Source organism: Triticum dicoccoides, chromosome 3B, assembly GCF_002162155.2.
Source record: "Triticum dicoccoides isolate Atlit2015 ecotype Zavitan chromosome 3B, WEW_v2.0, whole genome shotgun sequence".
NCBI lineage: Eukaryota > Viridiplantae > Streptophyta > Magnoliopsida > Poales > Poaceae > Triticum > Triticum dicoccoides.
In genome coordinates, this window is record NC_041385.1 from 1,956,791 (window position 1) to 1,976,147 (window position 19,357).

Genomic DNA, 19,357 nt, shown 5'->3' on the forward strand with positions numbered 1-19,357 from the left:
AATAAATAAATATTTTGCCGTCCAACCTTGCATGCTTTAAACATGATGACGACGATGAGGACGAGGAGGAGGAGGAGGAGGACGGCGGTGGCTGACGGGCGGGGCCGGGCGGCGGGATGACGTGGCCGGCCCGGCTCTTCAATAAACAAAGAAAAGAGCATCAGGGGAGGGGCAGTGAAGGCCATGGGAGTCTCAGATGCTCCCCTCGTCTTATCTCCACACGTTTTCAGTTTATATAGCGAGCGCTCATCGTCCCTTACCTCCACCCATCCACCTCCACTATCTATCTCCACCCATTTTTGGTCTCGCCCCACGCGGCACAGAACAGAGCAGACATCGATGGCGCTCAAGGCGGCCTCCTTCCCCGGCGAGCTGTCCTCCCTCCTCGACTCCGGCACCACCAGGAGCAGGAGGGGAGCCGCAGCCGCCTTCCGCCAGCGCAAAGGTAGACTCTTCTTGTCCCCTCCCCTTCCTCCTTTCCGGGATCCAACTGCCCTAGGAATACGATTGCGTTACTCTTCTTGCTAATCTCCTGCCATTTTTTAAGCAATTAGTCGTCAGTTCCGAGGTGACTTGTAGCAGCACTTGTAGCTAGCTAGCTAGATATAATTGTTTGTTTTTTAGGATCCTGCTCTTGCTGCAAAGATGAGTCGAGATTATATATGTTCTCCTCCCTGCACCTATGTATGCTGCACTAGCACTAGTACTGCTTTGGTTTGGTTTAGCAATATATTGTGTATCACGAATTAGGCCACTTCTGCCTCTCCTTTGATTTCGCGAGGAAGAAAAGAACAGAAAACAAAAGCTTGAGCTTTGCTCTGAAATCTTTTCTTGTTTTCGCGCCTTCTCTAGTGTAGTAAATACACTCTCTCTGTCTGTCTGTCTGTCTGTCTGTCTGTCAGTGTAAAGTCTCTTGTGATCTCATATTCTCATGATGCCTAACCGTTTTGATTTGGACGTCCTTCAAAAGCAGGATTTCCTTTCCTTTCATCCTAGTATAAAAAAACACATTTATCTATTAGAGTGAAAAATAAAGGCAGCAGAAAATTCAGAATTTGATGCAGCTTACTTGCTTTTTTGTCTAGGCAGCAGTTATCAGTTACCTGTCATTCACTCTAGAAAGAATCCCCTCTTTCCTTTTGCAATCCACTTAATGGCTGCATCAAATTCTGAAATATCATCAAGGAGGAGGGGGCCGCCGTTTGCCAATTCCATCCCTCTGCGCTGCCTGCCTGGAATATCTAATGTTCCTTCCTTCCAAAGTTCCAAGAACATATTCTCCTCTGCCTGGATCTGATCCCGTTCCACCTCCTACTTTCCACTGACATGATATTTTCATTCACAACAACTCTCACTGCCCTGCTCTGCTTTGTGCCTCTGTTCAAGTGCCTTACTTACTTTTAAGCTCATTTTTTGAATTTCAATTTTTAGCATATCCTTTTAGGTCCTGTTTGGTTGGTTGGTTGGTGCACTAGACATGAACTGGGTGGGAGATTACATGACTGAGCAAACATCAACGGTTAATGCTCAACATAGATTACATAGGGTGCAATAATTCATGGCTTGAATTTATAAACTTCCTTTAGCATAGTGGCCTAATTCTAGTGGAACTGTCCAACTTTGGTTGGTTATAGTGGTGTTGCTTTCAACTAATCTTAGTTTGACTTGACTTGTGCCCCCATTCCAGTCGACTTCACATATCAAAGGAGGGACAAAAGAGCTGCCTACCTGAGGACATGCTGCTCCATGCAGCAGGGCCCACCGCCCGCCTGGCCAGGCCGAGCCGTCGTGGAACCTGAGAGGAGGTCGTGGGAGGGCCCCAAGCCCATCTCCATCGTCGGCTCAACCGGTTCCATAGGAACACAGGTAAGACGCATGGAAGTTTTTAGTCCACACCACACCGTTGCAATGTTACATGTTCAGACAATAGTGATTCTTTTTGTCAGTCAACTTGGTGGATCTGCTGATAATTAACAGTTTTTCCTTTTTTTTAATTTGCGTAACTGAAAAGACATTGGACATCGTTGCGGAGAATCCTGACAAGTTCCGGGTTGTCGCCCTTGCTGCTGGCTCCAACGTCACTCTTCTAGCTGATCAGGTACAATAATCTATCTTCTGATTATATATTTATTCAGATTCAGTTCACCCCTTGTTGTGAATTGTCAGAGAAAACTGCGTGCATCTCGTAGTATTAACCCTATGAAAGTTACTGCTGAATTTAACAGGTGAAAACGTTCAAGCCAAAGCTGGTGGCTGTAAGAAACGAGTCATTACTTAACGAGCTAAAGGAAGCATTAGCTGGTTGTGAAGAGATGCCGGAATTTATTCCTGGGGAGCAAGGTGTCATAGAGGTAACAAGACATTTCTTCTGATCCTATATGCAAAAGGAATCAATTCTTTCCACTGAACTTTCACTAATATTCAACTCTTCAATAATAGGTCGCACGCCACCCGGACGCAGTTACAGTCGTTACGGGCATAGTAGGGTGTGCAGGACTCAAGGTAATTTACGATTTCTATATTGCATATTTTCCTTCATCTTTTGTTTTTAATAGTTTATAGGGTATTAAGAGAAGTCGGTATGGAACAACCTAATCGATAGTGCCGTAGTGGTGCAACCAATATCCTATCCTTAACAGTTTAGAGCCTTGGTCCATGGCTCTTTTATGAAACTGCATATCAGTAGGCCCATTATGCCTGCCTCAGTGGTGCTACTTTCAGACTCTGCTTAGTATCTTATCTTATCTTCACATTCCCAGAGAACTCAACATTATCGTGCTATTGTTAAATTTTCTCTCCTCCACTTTGGATTGAAAAATATAGATGTAGCCAAATCTGATTATGCATGCTTGCTGAAGCTACTATAAAGGCCAACTAAAATATCCATTAATTTTCTTTCTGTATGACAGCCTACAGTTGCAGCAATTGAAGCTGGGAAAGATATTGCGTTGGCGAACAAAGAGACGCTTATCGCAGGTGGTCCGTTCGTGCTTCCCCTTGCGCACAAGCACAATGTGAAAATACTTCCTGCTGATTCAGAGCACTCTGCAATATTTCAGGTACATACCATAAAATAGTTACCTGTTACTGCAGTTATAAATTTTTCACCATGCTGCAAGTTTAGCATAGGTAGGCTTGTCTGAATTTAAGTTTGCTGCTCCTATCCTATAGTGTATACAAGGCTTGTCTGAAGGATCGCTCCGTCGCGTTATTCTGACTGCGTCTGGCGGTGCTTTCAGGTAAGTCTGTTTGTTTTCATGTGTATTCTAGTACATGTTTTACTTCTGGAACCATCGAACTCCGTCTCATATCAATTGATGATGACAGGGACTGGCCAGTAGAGAAGCTGAAAGATGTAAAGGTTGCCGATGCCTTGAAGCACCCAAACTGGAGCATGGGGAAGAAAATCACAGTAGATTCTGCTACTTTGTTCAACAAGGTGCTTAGAAATTTCCTCCACTTTATGTTAAAACTTTCTTCTTGATTTCGAGGGGTTAATCACTATAGCGACAACTTGATTCTTGCAGGGGTTAGAAGTTATCGAGGCACATTATTTGTTTGGTGCTGAATATGATGACATTGAGATTGTGATTCACCCACAGTCCATCATACACTCTATGATTGAAACCCAGGTAAGGCCCTACAACATAGTTATCACCTCTTTCCAAGAAGCATATATTCTTAAGGACACTGTAACACGCGCACACGTCATGCCGATGCGGTGCATATCATTTATTATTGCTTTCTTGGTAGTACATTTAGCGCATCAGACCAGCAGAATCTGAGGTTTATGTTCCTTCAGGTCCTTCGGACTGATATGCTAAATTGTTTCTACTATAAGAACTCACATATGGCTTAATGTAATCTTCAAATATTCATGAAGTTGTATTATTTCATCAGGATTCATCTGTCCTGGCTCAGCTGGGATGGCCTGACATGCGGCTACCAATCCTATACACCTTGTCTTGGCCAGATAGAGTCTACTGCTCCGAGGTCACCTGGCCTCGGCTAGATCTTTGCAAGTAAAAGCACTCCCTACTAACTCCATAATTCAGTTCAAGAATGGCCTCTAAGAATTTCCAACTTATTTCATTGGCTAATTGCAATTGGACAATGCAGGCTGGGCTCGCTGACATTCAAAGCTCCCGACAACGTGAAATACCCATCGGTAGATCTCGCGTACGCGGCAGGGCGAGCCGGGGGCACCATGACGGGAGTTTTGAGTGCTGCTAATGAGAAGGCGGTGGAGCTGTTCATCGACGAAAAGTATGATTCTTTCTGCATGCTATCGTCCTTCTCTTGTTTTTTAGACAAAGCATTGCATAGTGGATGCCATTGTTCTGATTTGGTTGACGTAACTATGTTCCGCGTGTCTGTTTTGGTGATAGCAGCATCGCGATAAAAAAGTTATTTGGTATCAACCAAAGTTTAAAAATTCTTTGCGTAGTCTGACTTGAAAGAAGAATGTATCTCCTTAAAGCTAATATGCTCATGCACTTTCGACCATAACCTATACGTTACGGACTATAATAACTCTGCGGAACCTTGATTTCACGAGTGATTGATATAAGTTTAGCTTAAGTTTGGCCTACCTGTTGTTGCATATTTGTTGTGATAAGAAGTGTTTTATGAACATGGACATAAAAGCACCAAGTCCTCATCCATCTCCCCTGTTGTTGGTTTTGCAGGATCAGCTACCTGGACATCTTCAAGGTGGTGGAGATGACGTGTGACGCGCACCGCAACGAGCTGGTGACAAGGCCGTCGCTCGAGGAGATCATACATTATGACCAGTGGGCGAGGAAGTTTGCCGCCAACCTACAGCCATCGTCGTCCGGACGGAGCCCTGTGCTCGCCTAAGGCCCGTGGACGTTTGTGTCCCTGGCTCTTCCTGGAGCTGGCTGATGAAGCACAGAAGATGTACACTACTACTCCATGGTCTGGCCTTGCTAAGACTGGCCATGTGGAAACCAAGCTTAGATATTTCAACAAGGCACACGTAGGTTGCCTTCCTGAAATGTAAATCATGTGTTCACACGAATAAATCATGTAAGTTTTGATGGATGGATGGATGAATGAAATAGGCAAGAATCAAACACATGCATCCCTCCAGTTCTGGCTACCATGGTTAGAGAAATTTCATTTTCAGAACCATCCATGATTCCTTCAAAACTTGTTCAACGTTCAGAAAAGAATCCAACAGCATCCGAAGGTGGAGTCACAATTGTGTCTAGAGGATGAACCTAGCCAAGATTGTAGTACTATTTTTCTTCCTTTTCGCTAGGCGGTGCTCCCCAGATCATCATCCACATTGCAATTCGCAAAGAATTGCAACAAAGATAAGCACCGACAAAAGGTAGTCTATCTAATCACCGACAAAAGGAAGCACACGACCGACCTGAGACAGTTCCCACCGGATTCCGGGAGAAGCCATGCAGCTTTAGGTGGCATCAAAAGCACTCACCAGAATCTGATGCCCTTCCATAATAATACTACCACACTCAACATATCTCTACTCAAAAAGATAACCGACCGGGACAGCCTTCCCAAAGCGATATTCCTTATCCCAGCAAGCTCAGAAAAGGCACCGACCACAGGTACAAAGCACGGGTAAATTTAATGGGGGAATCCGTTAATACGATAGCATTAGTTGCGCAAGTACATGAATCCTTTATACAAAGTCATCAAACAAGAGATGTAGATGCAAATGTTCTAAAGTAGCTGGCGATAGCGATGTTCGACAAGAGATAGGCCTGGGCTTCTGGTGGGGCGCTAGTAGGCAAACAACATGCCAACCAGCAATGGAGGAGGGTGGGTCTAGTGGCCGTATTTCTGGAACTCCCATTCGCTGTTGTCTGCAACGTGGAGCAACAAAAAGATGCTGGTCAGTATGAAGATTTGCAACAAGATGAACTTGAGCCATACAGAAACTGTGGTTACCTAGTGGGCACACTTGGCGAGTCTTGAGCCACCTGCTGATGCAGTGGAAGTGGAAAGCATGATTACAGACACCTGTAGTGCACAAGAACACATCATGTTAGGTCCACTGAAGCTCAATACCAAAGAGTTTGCTTTACAGTAATAAATCTATTTACAAGGGAAATATTTGACCCCAGAAACTAGTAGATAACCCCCCTCCCCCGTCCCATAATATAATTATTACATCCAACCAATATATTCACAAATTGGATGTAATAAGATTTTTATATTATGGGACAGAGGGGGTACAAGGGGGTATATAGCTTGACAAATTTACTCGCTCGCAAGTCGCAACAAGATATTACTGACTTCAGTACCAAATATCAAACATTTGAATTAACCACACCCCCCATGACGGCATCCTACTATGTTCTGGGTCTTGAGACTACAATAACATGACCAGGTATAGCATAAAAAAAAATCATATCTCACAAGTTCATAATTCCATCAGCGAGCAAAGAGACAAACTATCGAAACTACAAGTAGCACATGAGTCGATATGTTCGGAGGTATACTAACTTGTCAAGTGCAAACATAAAAGCACTGTATGACACCTCATGGTCCACCAACAGTGATTATTATTTTCAATTCTACACATGGGCAAACTATATTCCTACTATTAGTGCTGTAATATCAGGCTATTATTGCTGTAGGATAGATAAGGCAAGTTGCACAAAAGGAACATGGAAAGGATGTATTAAACACTAGCATAAGTACAACGACATGTTATACTAGCTTAGGATTCACCAATAGTTGATGGTCACATAATAAATAGCTCCAGATGCAAGCCTAGTACTCCCATAGATGCATGACAGGTATATATTGGAGAAACAGAGCATATCTACTCCGTGAACGTTATTCAGGCCAACGAGCAAGGGAGCTGCATCCACTCATATTAGGCCGTTTGGCTGCCGTTACATCCGCTCATCAAGGAAAATTAATTCGCAGACGCTACAGGCATGCAAGCGAGCACGTAAGGGGAAAACCTGCTTACTATGGCAGTTAATCAAAGCAGACAATTTGGGGGATATCATGTCAGCTAAATCTAGAAGGATTATATTTATAGGTCATTCTCTAAACTGAAAAAAAAAATCTGGCACACGCTAATTGTGGTGCCTTATTTGCTGAAAGCCTGAAACATCTCACTGGCCTAATAAAGACAGACAGAGGGAGTTTCAGTTTATCAAACAAATACTAAGTTGATTTTTCATTCAAACAGATAGACAAGCAATTTAGCATCATGTCCACTCTGCGACAACATGAGTAGCAGGTTTTTCTTTTTCCCATATAGAAGAAGTATAGGTGCTGTAACATGCAAAAACAGAGGTTGCGGCCCAGCCTGATTGAGCAACTAGAGCGACACTAACCCGTAATCATCATGAGGTAGGTAAATATCAACTAGAGTAGATTAAACGAGGCAGTGTCTGACAAAAGATTATCATCTAAGAAGGAAATTTGAGCCTCTCTTTTTTATCTTTATTATGAATACAAGTATGTGTATTTCAGAGTCACCACACAGAGCCTCTTGTGTGGTCCTCAGAAGAAGTAGGGTTGTTTTTTTTACGGTTATATACACCTGAGCAGCCGTACGAGACTATATGTATGTAAGCATCTTCATGGAGACGGCAAATCGCGCACGCGCAATACAGCTGTAAGAGGCAATTTAATCTAGACTAGAGGCATATAAATTTGGCACTCGGCGGTGGAGGAAGCAACAGTGATATTGATATTTAAGAGAGATAGAGAGAGAGGGAAGGAAGCGTAGGGGCGTACCCCATGCGACGGTGCATTCCTCGCTGGTGGCGCTGGCCTGGTTGGCCTGGCACTCGATGCCTGCAGCAAGCAAGCAAGCAAGCAGATCAATCAAGGAAACCTTAACTAGCCGCAGATCGGCGATTCCCCTAATAGAAACAGAAACAGAAAACAAGAAATAGGGTTGGGAAGCTTACATAGATCCATGATGTGGTTACGGCAGATGGCGCAGTTGTCCACCACGATGTCTGCACACCACATAGATCAATCAATCAATCAATCAATCAACCGAAGCTATCTATCAAGGAGGGTTAGGGATGGATCGGATCGGATCGGCGCTTACCCCACGCCCAGAGCGCGACGGCGTTCCACTTCTTGATCTCGAAGCGCTTGCCCGGCTTGCGGGACGACGAGGACGAAGACCCGGCGCCGGCGTCGGCGGCGGGGGCCGGGGCGGCCGGCGGCGGCGCGTCGGGGGCGTCCGTCTCCATGGCCGACATCTTCTCCCTCTCTCTCTCGCTCTGCTGGGGGAGGGTTGGGCTTCCTCTTTCTCTTTGGGGCTGCTGCGCCGTGGAAGGGGTTGGGCCGTATCTATCTATCTATCTCTCAACCAAAACCGACTCCGATTTGATTTGAGAATCCATTCAGATTTCGGTTCAAAAACCAAAACCCACTCATCTACTGTATTTTCTAAATTCCCGATTTATCTATCTATTTATTTCCTCAAAAAACAACTACTCTCTCCGTTTCTATTTGCTCTGCATATTATTAGAGTCGACTCAAGTCAAACTTCGTAAAGTTTTACCAAGCTTTTTTATAGAAAAAAATGAATATACATATTTACCCTGACAAAATTTATATGATGATGCCAAGGAAGGTATGTTCAGTACTGAACCTAATGGCATTGCTTTGTTATTGTACATGTTAATAATATTTTTGACTACATAAACTTCGTTGCAAACCTATGCGGAGTAAATAAAAATGGAGGGAGTATGTATCAACCGAGCCACATACTGGGCTTGGGGTACAAACCGGTCTGATGCACTCTCATCATGTGTCGTCGTCGTCGTCTTCCATCAATTCATCCTCAGAGCAGAAACTAACACACCGACCTTGCCAGTCTTCTTTGCCATCGACGCCACACAAGCGTCCTCCTCCTGAGCGAGTCCATCTCCGCACATCGGACACCGAGTCTCTACTGCGCCACGCCGCCGAGATCCGCCGCCATCAATGAGTAAGATGAAGCACCGCTCCACCAAAAGAAGCCGTCCACTGGTCCCTCGAGCCCGTGTACACCTCCAAGAATGACGCCCCCAAGGGGGAAACGACACCAGAGAGTCACCGTTATACGATCTACTGATCTAGGGTTTCCCCCGAAGGTATCAGATAGAGGTCTGGAGCTTCTCCACGACAATGCCTTCAAGAAGGTAACGACACAAAACTGTGCTGCCATCGTTGGTCTTGGCAACAAGCCGAGAACAAGGTTTTCACCTGGATCCGCTCGACGAACCTCCGTCTCGCATCGTGCACGGTAAGAGGGTGATTGACGTCCACATTCGTAACACGAGATGTGTTTAACAAGTGCGAGCATGGGAGATGAAGCAACGATGGCCTCATGCAAGTGCAATCACACCGTGTTAGGGAGACCTTGAAAGCCCGACCTCCGTGATGGTGGCTATCATTTGTGGTTCCTCCAGGCTCTTTCACTTCATACATCCAATCGTTGTCGTCATATACGTACAGCTTCTTAGGAGTCTGCCTTCCATGATTGAAATTTCAACCATTCTTCAACTTTGGGTGGGAAATTGTACTTGTGCTTTTCCTTGTTCTCACCAGCAATCTACTTATCCGTCTCCATTGAGTACTTTTAAAAGTACGCATTCATCTTGTCAAATGTGTATTGAACTATTGTCGTCACGGGTAATGCACGTACACCCTTGAGCACCTTATTGAAGCATTCTGTCATGTTGCTTGTCATTTGACCGTACCTCCGGCCATCTCCATCGAAAGCATGTCCCCACTTATTCCTTTCTGCAATGTTCCTATTGATAAAGTCAAGACCACCGGGATCAAGTTTCTTGTGTGTGAGCAATGCATTGTACAAGTTGGCGAACCTCTTGTCGGAGAAAGCGAGACAACAATCTTGAAGATCATTGGCCAACTCCTTGATACCACATGCCCTATAAAAGTTTGCACAAAAGTGCCTCATGCACCATCGATGGTGCAACTTTGCATGTCCGAGAATGTCAACCACCACCGCGTTTAGAATTCCTGGATGGCGATCCGATATGACACAAATTTCCCTTTCAGTCGGTAATACCCATGTTCTTAATTGATGCAAGAACTACTCCCATTTATCATTGTTCTCCACCTCAACCAAAGTGAAAGCCAAAGGCAACACCCAGTTATTGGCATCACTTGCTATTGCAACCAATATAGTGCCCTTGTATTGTCCGGTCAAGGACGTGCCATCAATGGCGATGACGGGCCGACAATGCTCAAAAGCCCTCACGCATTGCTCAAAAGCCCAAAATGCACGGTCAAATACTCGATCGTTCCTCCCGTTGTGAATCAATGTTTGGTGCCCATGAGGCTCGACCACGTGAACCATGCCTGGGTTTGTGGCGGCCATAGCTAACAACAACCTAGGGAGTCTAGTTGTATGCTTCCTCCCAATTGCCATACAACATCTTGAATGCGGCTTGCTTCGCCTTCCATGCCTTGCCGTACTCGACCTCATAATGAAAGATGGCTCTCACAAAGTCAATGACACTCTTAATGCTCATTGTTGGAAGTGTGGATATTTGGTTGGAAAACCTATAAGCGATGAACTCGGACGTGAGTTGTCTGTGTTCTTGGGACACAAGCTTGCCATCCGCATTCTTGTGTCGGCACATGTGACTTGGTACACAACTCATGCGCCAAGTGGGACCTCCTTTCCATGGTCTTGCACACACAATCCATGAACATCTTGGCACTTCACATTTAACCGTGTAACGCACATTGACGTCCGAGTTGGCCATTCTATGTGGACGATAATGCGTAACCGAGTAGTTGTAGAGCCACATCTTCAATTCCAAGAAGGATTCAAACTCACAACCGGGATATATCCCGTTCTTGCCGTCTTCCAAATCACGGTGAGAACTTGGCCTACCTCCAACAGATATACATTTGCCACCATCTACAACGACTTCATCCGCGAGACTAAGATCCTTGAACAATGGTGTCTTGTGATCCCGCCGGAATACCTTCTTACATGCTTCGGCCTCCTTCGGCGTGAACCCCTCCTCATCAACTTCTTCATCGGGACCATCATCATCCGAGTCCAATGCATATGAACGGGAAAAAGGGATGGATTGGTCCATTGTCTCTTGCACATGATATTTGTCGAGGTCACCCACATTGTTGTCATGGAGATCAACTTCGTTGTTATCCTCCTCGTACTCATCATTCTCCTCTTGAAAAGCTGCATTTTGGTTGTTTGAAAGCAAGCTCAATGTTGGCCAAACTTGTTGCGTCAAATGAGGTTCACTCATTTGATCTTGGTTCATGGGTGGGGGAGTAATAGCAACCAACAGGGAGGGGTTCCGGTTCAAGTCCAAATGCAAACTAGACTCAACCTTCTTGGAGGCAAATAACTCAAGAGCCTTGTCTAGAGATTCGGCAACCGTCTCCTTGTATGCAACCCAACGTTGCTCGGAGTTCACACGCATTGTCTTCCAATGGATGTGCATTCCAAAACCAACATTATGCCTTACCTCCAACTCAACAACGTCACTTGGGTCCATCCAATTCAAATTCTTCCTCACTTGTTCCAAGACATCCGCATAGCTAGGACTACTCTCAAACACCAGGTCAAGCTCATCCAGGTCCGGCCCAACATTGCCTTTCCAAAAAGGCCTCTTTATCCAATGATGAACATAAACACATGTTCTTCTGATTCCTAAAATAATCGAAAAGCACAAATATATCCAATGAGTACTTAACCCAATATTTGCACAAAACTCATAAGCCCTAACATAGATATGAAACAATAACCCTAACCCCCACTTAACAATAACCACAACCCTAACCATAAGATAACCCTAACCCTGATATGTCTCCGTCGTATCTACTTTTCCAAACACTTTTGCCCTTATTTTGGACTCTAACTTGCATGATTTGAATGGAACTAACCCGGACTGACGCTGTTTTCAGCAGAACTGCCATGGTGTTATTTTTCTGCAGAAATAAAAGTTCTCGGAATGACCTGCAAATCCACAGAGACACTTTTCAGAATTAGTAAAAAATATTGGCGAAAGAAATAACGTCAGGGGCCCACACCCTAGTCATGAGGGTGGGGGGGGGGGCGCCCCCTCCCCTAGGGTGTGCCCCCTGCCTCGTGGCCCCACTGGACGTCCACCGACCTCAACTCCAACTCCATATATTTGCTTTCACGGAGAAAAAAAAGTGAAGAAGGATTCATCACGTTCTACGATACGGAGCCGCCGCCAAGCCCTAAAACCTCTTGGAGGGCTGATCTGGAGTCCGTTCGGGGCTCCGGAGAGGGGAATCCGTCGCCGTCGTCATCATCAACCATCCTACATCACCAATTTCATGATGCTCACCGCCGTGCGTGAGTAATTTCATCGTAGGCTTGCTGGACGGTGATGGGTTGGATGAGATTTACCATGTAATTAAGTTAGTTTTGTTAGGGTTTGATCCCTAGTATCCACTATGTTCTGAGATTGATGTTGCTATGACTTTGCTATGCTTAATGCTTGTCACTAGGGCCCGAGTGCCATGATTTCAGATCTGAACCTATTATGTTTTCATGAATATATGTGAGTTCTTGATCCTATCTTGCAAGTCTATAGTCACCTATTATGTGTTATGATCCATTAACCCCGAAGAGACAATAATCGAGATACTTACCGGTGATGACCGTAGTTTGAGGAGTTCATGTATTCACTAAGTGTTAATGCTTTGGTCCGGTTCTCTATTAAAAGGAGGCCTTAATATCCCTTAGTTTCCATTAGGACCCCACTGCCACGGGAGGGTAGGACAAAAGATGTAATGCAAGTTCTTTTCTATAAGCACGTATGACTATATTCGGAATACAAACCTACATTACATTGATGAACTAGAGCTAGTTCTGTGTCACCCTATGTTATAACTATTACATGAGGAATCGCATCCGACATAATTATCCATCACCTATCCAATGCCTATGAGCTTTTCACATATTGTTCTTTGCTTAGTTACTTTACCGTTGCCACTGTTACAATTACTACAAAACTGCTACTCTTACTTTTGCTACTGTTACCGTTACTTCCATACCGTTTTGCTACTGAATACTTTGCTGCAGATACTAAATTATCCAGGTGTGGTTGAATTGAAAACTCAACTGCTAATACTTGAGAATATTCTTTGGCTCCCCTTATGTCGAATCAATAAATTTGGGATGAATACTCTACCCTCGAAAACTGTTGCGATCCCCTATACTTGGGGGTTATCAAGACTATTTTCTAGCACCATTGCCGGGGAGCATAACTTTATTCTTTGAGTCACTTGGGGTTTATATCTGCTAATCACTATGAAGAACTTGAAAGATCAAAGAACTAAGATTTATCCCTCAACTATGAGGGGAGGTAAGGAACTGCCAGCTAGCTCTGCACTTGATTCTCCTTCCGTTATGAGTAAACTTGCGACACCTAAACCTGCTTCTGCTATTAATTCTGATATGTCGCATGTTATTGATGATGCCACTTCTGCTATGCATGATACTTGTGATGAAACTACTTCTATGCTTGATACTACTGTGCCACTTGGTGAATTTCTTGATGAACAACTTGCTAGGGCTAGGGAGAATGAAATTATTGAAGCTGATAATATTGATGATAGTGATGATGAAGGTTCTCCCCCTAAATATGAATTGCCTGTTGTTCCTGAGGGTTATGTTATGGATGAAGAAACTGCTAGAGATTTTCTTGCTTGCAATGATAGATCGGATCTTAAGAAATTATTAGCTAAGCTGAAACAAAAGACTTTGAATGCTAGAATGAAACATGACCCTGCTTTTGCTACTTCACCTATCTTTGTTACCGATAAGGATTATGAATTCTCTGTTGACCCCGAGATTATTACTTTAGTTGAATCTGATCCTTTCTATGGCACTGAATCTGAAACTGTAGTGGCACATCTTACTAAGTTAAATGATATAGCCACCCTGTTTACTAATGATGAGAAATCTCGCTATTACTATATCCTTAAAATATTTCTTTTCTCATTAAAGGGTGATGCTAAGACATGGTTTAATTCTCTTGATCCTGGTTGTGTGCGTAGTCCCCAGGATATGATTTACTACTTCTCTGCTAAATATTTCCCTGCTCATAAGAAATAAGCTACCTTAAGGGAAATATACAATTTTGTGCAAATTGAAGAAGAGAGTCTCCCACAAGCTTGGAGGAGGCTTCTCCGATTACTTAATGCTTTGCCTGATCATCCTCTTAAGAAAAATGAAATACTTGATATCTTCTATAATGGACTAACCAATGCTTCCAAGGACCACTTGGATAGTTGTGCTGGTTGTGTTTTGAGGGACAGGACAGTCGACCAAGCTGAATTGCTATTAAATAATATGTTGGACAATGAAAATAATTGGGCACCTCCTGAACTAACTCCTCAGCCAACTCCGAAGAAAAGAGGTGTTATGTTTCTCAGTCCTGAAGATATGCAAGAGGCAAAGAAATCTACGAAAGAGAAAGATATTAAAGCTGAAGATGTTAAAAATTTACCTCCTGTCGAAGAAACTCATGGCCTCAATATACCACCTAAAGAAATACAAGGTCTTGATAACCCGACACAGGTAGTGAAGGTAAACTCTCTTTATAGATATGATAAAGTTGAAATCCCGTCTACTAAGTTTGCTAGCCAATGCTTAGATGAATTTGATGATTTTATGGATAAACAATCAAATTTCAATGATTATGTTAGTAGACAATTGAAAAATAATGCTTATATGATTGGACACTTGAGTGATTATATGTCTAGAGTAAAGGGTGAACTTAAACTCACTAGTAAACATGTCTCTATGGTCACCACTCAAGCCGAACAAGTACTTAAGGCTCAGAATGAATTGCTTGATGAATTAAATAATAAACATGATTTTGCTGTTAGAGTGGCTACTAGAACTGGTAAAATGACTCAGGAACCTTTGTATCCTGAAGGCCACCCTAAGAGAATTGAACAAGATTCTCAAAAAAATAACCTAGATGCTCCTAGTTCTTCTAAAAAGAAGAAAAAGAAAAATGATAGGACTTTGCATGCTTCTAGTGAACCTACTGCAGAAACATCTGAGAATCCTAATGATACTTCTACCTCTGATGCTGAAACACAATCCGGAGATGAACATGAACCTAATGATAATGCTAATAATGATGTTCATGTAGATGCACAACCTAGCAATAACAACGATATAGAAATTGAACCTGCTGTTGATCTTGATAACCCACAATCAAGAAATCAACGTTATGATAAGAGATACTTTGTTGCTAGGAAGCATGGTAGGGAAAGAGAACCATGGGTTCAGAAACCCATGCCTTTTCCTCCTAAACCATCCAAGAAAAAGGATGATGAAGACTTTGAGCGCTTTGCTGAAATGATTAGACCTATTTTCTTACGCATGCGCTTAACTGATATGCTTAAAACAAACCCTTATGCTAAATACATGAAAGATATCATTACAAATAAAAGAAAAATACCTGAAGCTGAAATCTCCACCATGCTTGCCAACTATACCTTTAAGGGTGGAATACCTAAGAAACTTGGTGATCCTAGAGTACCCACTATACCATGCTCCATCAAAAGAAATTATGTTAAAACTGCCTTATGTGATTTAGGAGCCGGTGTCAGTGTTATGCCTCTTTCCTTATACCGTAGACTTGAATAAAGTAAGTTGACACCTACTGAGATATCCTTGCAAATGGCTGATAAATCAACTGCTATACCTGTCGGCATTTGTGAGGACGTGCCTATTGTTGTTGCGAATGTTACTATCTTAACAGACTTTGTCATTCTCGATATCCCTGAGGACGACAGTATGTAGATTATCCTTGGTAGACCCTTCTTAAATACTGCAGTTGTTGTTATTGATTGCAACAAAGGCAATGTCACCTTTCATATTAATGGTAATGAGCATACGGTACACTTTCCGAGGAAACAAGCTCAAGTTCACAACATAAATTCTATTGGGAAAATTTCATCAATTATATTTGGAGGTTTTGAATTTCCTCTTCCTACTGTAAAGAAAAAGTATGATATTCTTATTCTTGGGGATGTTCATATCCCCGTTGAGGTAACCTAGTGTCACTTCGAAATTCTCCGGTTTCATGTGATTCGGAATGAGTTTGTTAACAAGACTTGATCAACCTTGTTAGTGGATTCTTTTGATGAGCATGAGATGGATGAAGTTAGAAGGCACAACCTTCTGTACCCTCTCTTTACTTTCTGTTACTTAGAATAATAAAGTAGAAATAGTATATTTTGCCTGTTTTCTGAATTAGCCATGCAATAAAAAATATCCCAAAAATAAAAGTTCTCCAAATGCCATGCCAATTTAATATGATTTTTTCTGGATTATTTGAGAATATTTGGCACTGAGAACACAACAGGGGGAGGAAGCACCTGGCCACGAGGGTCCAGGGCGCGCCCCCTGCCTCGTGGGCCCATGGTGGCTCCCCTCCACTTATTCCTGCACCCACACACTCCATCTTCCTCCCAAAAAAATCATTACCTAGATCAAGCATGAGTCCTAGCTTGTTTTGCTGCCATTTTCGATCTCCTTGCTCAAAGCTCCATTCACAAAACTGCTTTGGAGGATTGTTCTTTGGTATGTGACTCCTCCAATGATCCAATTAGTTTTTGTTCTAGTGCTTTATTCATTGCAAATTCTTGCTGCTTAGGTGACCATGTTCTTGAGCTTGCATGTTAAATTTATGAGGTCCCAAGTAATTCTAACGCATGATAGAGGCTGTAGGCACTTGTGGGAGTAGTTGCTATCAATTATATTGAGTTTGTTTCACTTTCATTTTGAGTCACTAAATATTTCAGAAATTTTTTAGAGGAAGAAATATGTTCAGGAAGATGTACCAAGGTGGTTCTTCAAGGAAGAAAGGACCCCGGCTCGCGATACGTGAGCAGGATGACAAACCACCAAGGGAAGCTGACGTGCGGCCTTGTGAGTGGCCGTCTGAGGATTTTATGATCAAAGCAGGCATCAAGGATGAATTTGATGCATACGTGCGTAATACTAACTTTGAGGAATTCATGCAAGATAAGTGCCCTCAATACCAATACTTAACTGATTCATTTGTGAGAAGGTTTAAATTTACATCCTCGCGCAATTCTCAAAGTGTCCTGTTTGATATCTATGATAAATCGTATACCATGGACCTAGAAGATTTTACTACTGCTTGCAAACTCCCGCAGTGGGGAAGTGTTAATGAACCCAGTAAATCTGAATATAAAGACTTTCTTGCGAGTATCACTGTGGGAGAATCTAGAGAAATAGCACAAGCTACCATAGGGAGCATTCATTTTCCTGCTATACATTATTTTTGTCTCTTCATTGGTAGATGCATTAATGGTAAAGATGAAGCATGTCACATGTGTGTTCCTGATCTTTGTGTTCTCAAGAGTGCTATATTAGGTGATAAACAATATAATTTGGGGCAATTGTTGCACGTAGGTTGCATCATAATAGTTTAGCTGGAGACTTGTTTGGAGGAATTTATGCAACCTGTTTGGCTAAATATCTTGATATACCTATACATGAAAATGATACAGAGTTGCTTCCCGCTTGTTTAAATTATAATGCCATGGTTAGTCATCATTTTCTTGAGAGGAATGAACAATTCCTCCAATATCGACTAATCTTTGACAGACAGCGTGTTGTCCATATTACTCTCCCTGCTCCTACCCTTTTTGATTATCAGGCAAAAAGAAGATATGTTGTCACTAGGGAGGAGGCAAACGAGTACGAGAGAAGAGCGGAGGCAGCCCGCCGCCAGGCTGCAGCTCAGGAGGCAATGGCTGCTGCATCTCAGTACGACCCCAGTTACAACTACGGATATCAACCAGGCTACCCATGGACATAGACCAACTTAGGCCAAAAGCCTAAGCTTGGGGGAGTACGTATTTCTCACCTACTTTACATTCATGTCCACACACTCATTCTAGTGTCGGTGCTCATAATCTTTCATTGTACTATCCATGCTAGTTTAATTTCTTTTTCCTGCTTTCTTCTTGTGTGTTTGATAAACCTTAAGAAAAACCAAAAAAAATAGTTAGTTTAATTTCCATGCCTGTAGTAGTAATAATTAAAATAAAAACTCAAAAAGATTTCTTGTTCTTCTTTTGCTTGTTGGGAGCTTTCCCGTGTAAATAGTTTTATTTCTTTTCTTTTCCTTTGGGGGTCGAGAGGAGAAGACCAAAATGAAAATGTCTATGTGGCTCTCATATGCATAATTGATTTACTTTAACCAAGAGCCCATATTACTTTGTTTTCTCTCTTGAAATGAATGCTTGCAGATTCCAGCTTAGTCCAATGCACGTGCACTATTATTATTATCCACATCGTTCGGTCGTGCAAGTAAAAGGCAATAATGATGATATATGATGAAATGATTGGGATGAGAGAAGCTGGTATGAGCTCGACCTCTCTTGTTTTTGTAAATATGATTAGCTAATCGTTCCTGATTCAGCCTATTATGAATAAACATGTTTGCAATGACAATTGGAGATTGTAGTTGCTTATGCCATGCTTAATTAACTATGAGTTATAATGGTTTACCTTGCGTGCCAACATGCTATTAAAATGGTTGTGATGTGGTATAATAGGGTGGTATCCTCCTTTGAATGAATTGAGTGACTCGACTTGGCACATGTTCACGCATGCAGTTGAGACAAAATCAACATAGCCTTCACGATATTTATGTTCATGGTGGATTATATCCTACTCATGCTTGCACTCAGTGTCTATTAATTTTAATGCATGTTCATGACTGTTGTCGCTCTCTTAGTTGGTCGCTCCCCAGTCTTTTGCTAGCCTTCACTTGTACTAAGTGGGAATACTGCTTGTCCTTCCAAACTCCATAAATTCCAAAGTTATTCCATATGAGTCCACCATACCTTCCTATATGCGGTATCTACTTGCCGTTCCAAGTAAATTTGTATGTGCTAAACTCCAAACCTTCAAATGATATTCTGTTATGTATGCTCGAACAACTCATGTATCAACTAGGGCTGTCTATATCTTCCATGCTAGGCGGGTTATTCTCAAGAGGAGTGGACTCCGCTCCTCATTCACGAGAAAATGGCTGGTCACCAGGATGCCCAGTCCCATGCTCAAATCAAATCAAAATAATTAAATAAAACTCCCCCAGGATTGTTGTTTGTTGGAGGCACTCGTTGTTTCGGGCAAGCCATGGATTGATGCTTGTTGGTGGAGGGGGAGTATAAAACTTTACCATTCTGTTTGGGAACCGCCTATAATGTGTGTAGCATGGAAGATATCGAGATCTCATAGTTGTTATGTTGACAGTAAAAGTATACCGCTCAAAATACTATTATCTCTGCTTTCAAAATT

General features: G+C 42.7%; 2 protein-coding genes across 2 annotated transcripts; one reads left to right on the forward strand and one right to left on the reverse strand.

Annotated features, from left to right (window-relative positions):
• The first annotated feature begins 222 nt into the window (after positions 1-222).
• On the forward strand, positions 223-5,100 carry LOC119274240 (1-deoxy-D-xylulose 5-phosphate reductoisomerase, chloroplastic). Its single transcript, XM_037554907.1, has 12 exons — positions 223-445; positions 1,688-1,866; positions 2,012-2,098; positions 2,226-2,351; positions 2,440-2,502; positions 2,910-3,059; positions 3,172-3,239; positions 3,328-3,439; positions 3,528-3,632; positions 3,901-4,022; positions 4,120-4,266; positions 4,689-5,100. Exons 1-12 carry the CDS (start codon positions 340-342, stop codon positions 4,858-4,860), a joined length of 1,437 nt encoding a protein of 478 aa, XP_037410804.1. The 5' UTR covers positions 223-339; the 3' UTR covers positions 4,861-5,100.
• A 493-nt stretch (positions 5,101-5,593) lies between these two features.
• LOC119274241 (RING-box protein 1-like) lies at positions 5,594-8,268 on the reverse strand. Its single transcript, XM_037554908.1, has 5 exons — positions 8,075-8,268; positions 7,929-7,979; positions 7,753-7,812; positions 5,941-6,012; positions 5,594-5,855 (listed from the first exon to the last, which is right to left on the reverse strand). The coding sequence occupies exons 1-5, from the start codon at positions 8,229-8,231 to the stop codon at positions 5,818-5,820; spliced, it is 378 nt and encodes a 125-aa protein (XP_037410805.1). The 5' UTR covers positions 8,232-8,268; the 3' UTR covers positions 5,594-5,817.
• Between the last annotated feature and the right edge of the window lie 11,089 nt (positions 8,269-19,357).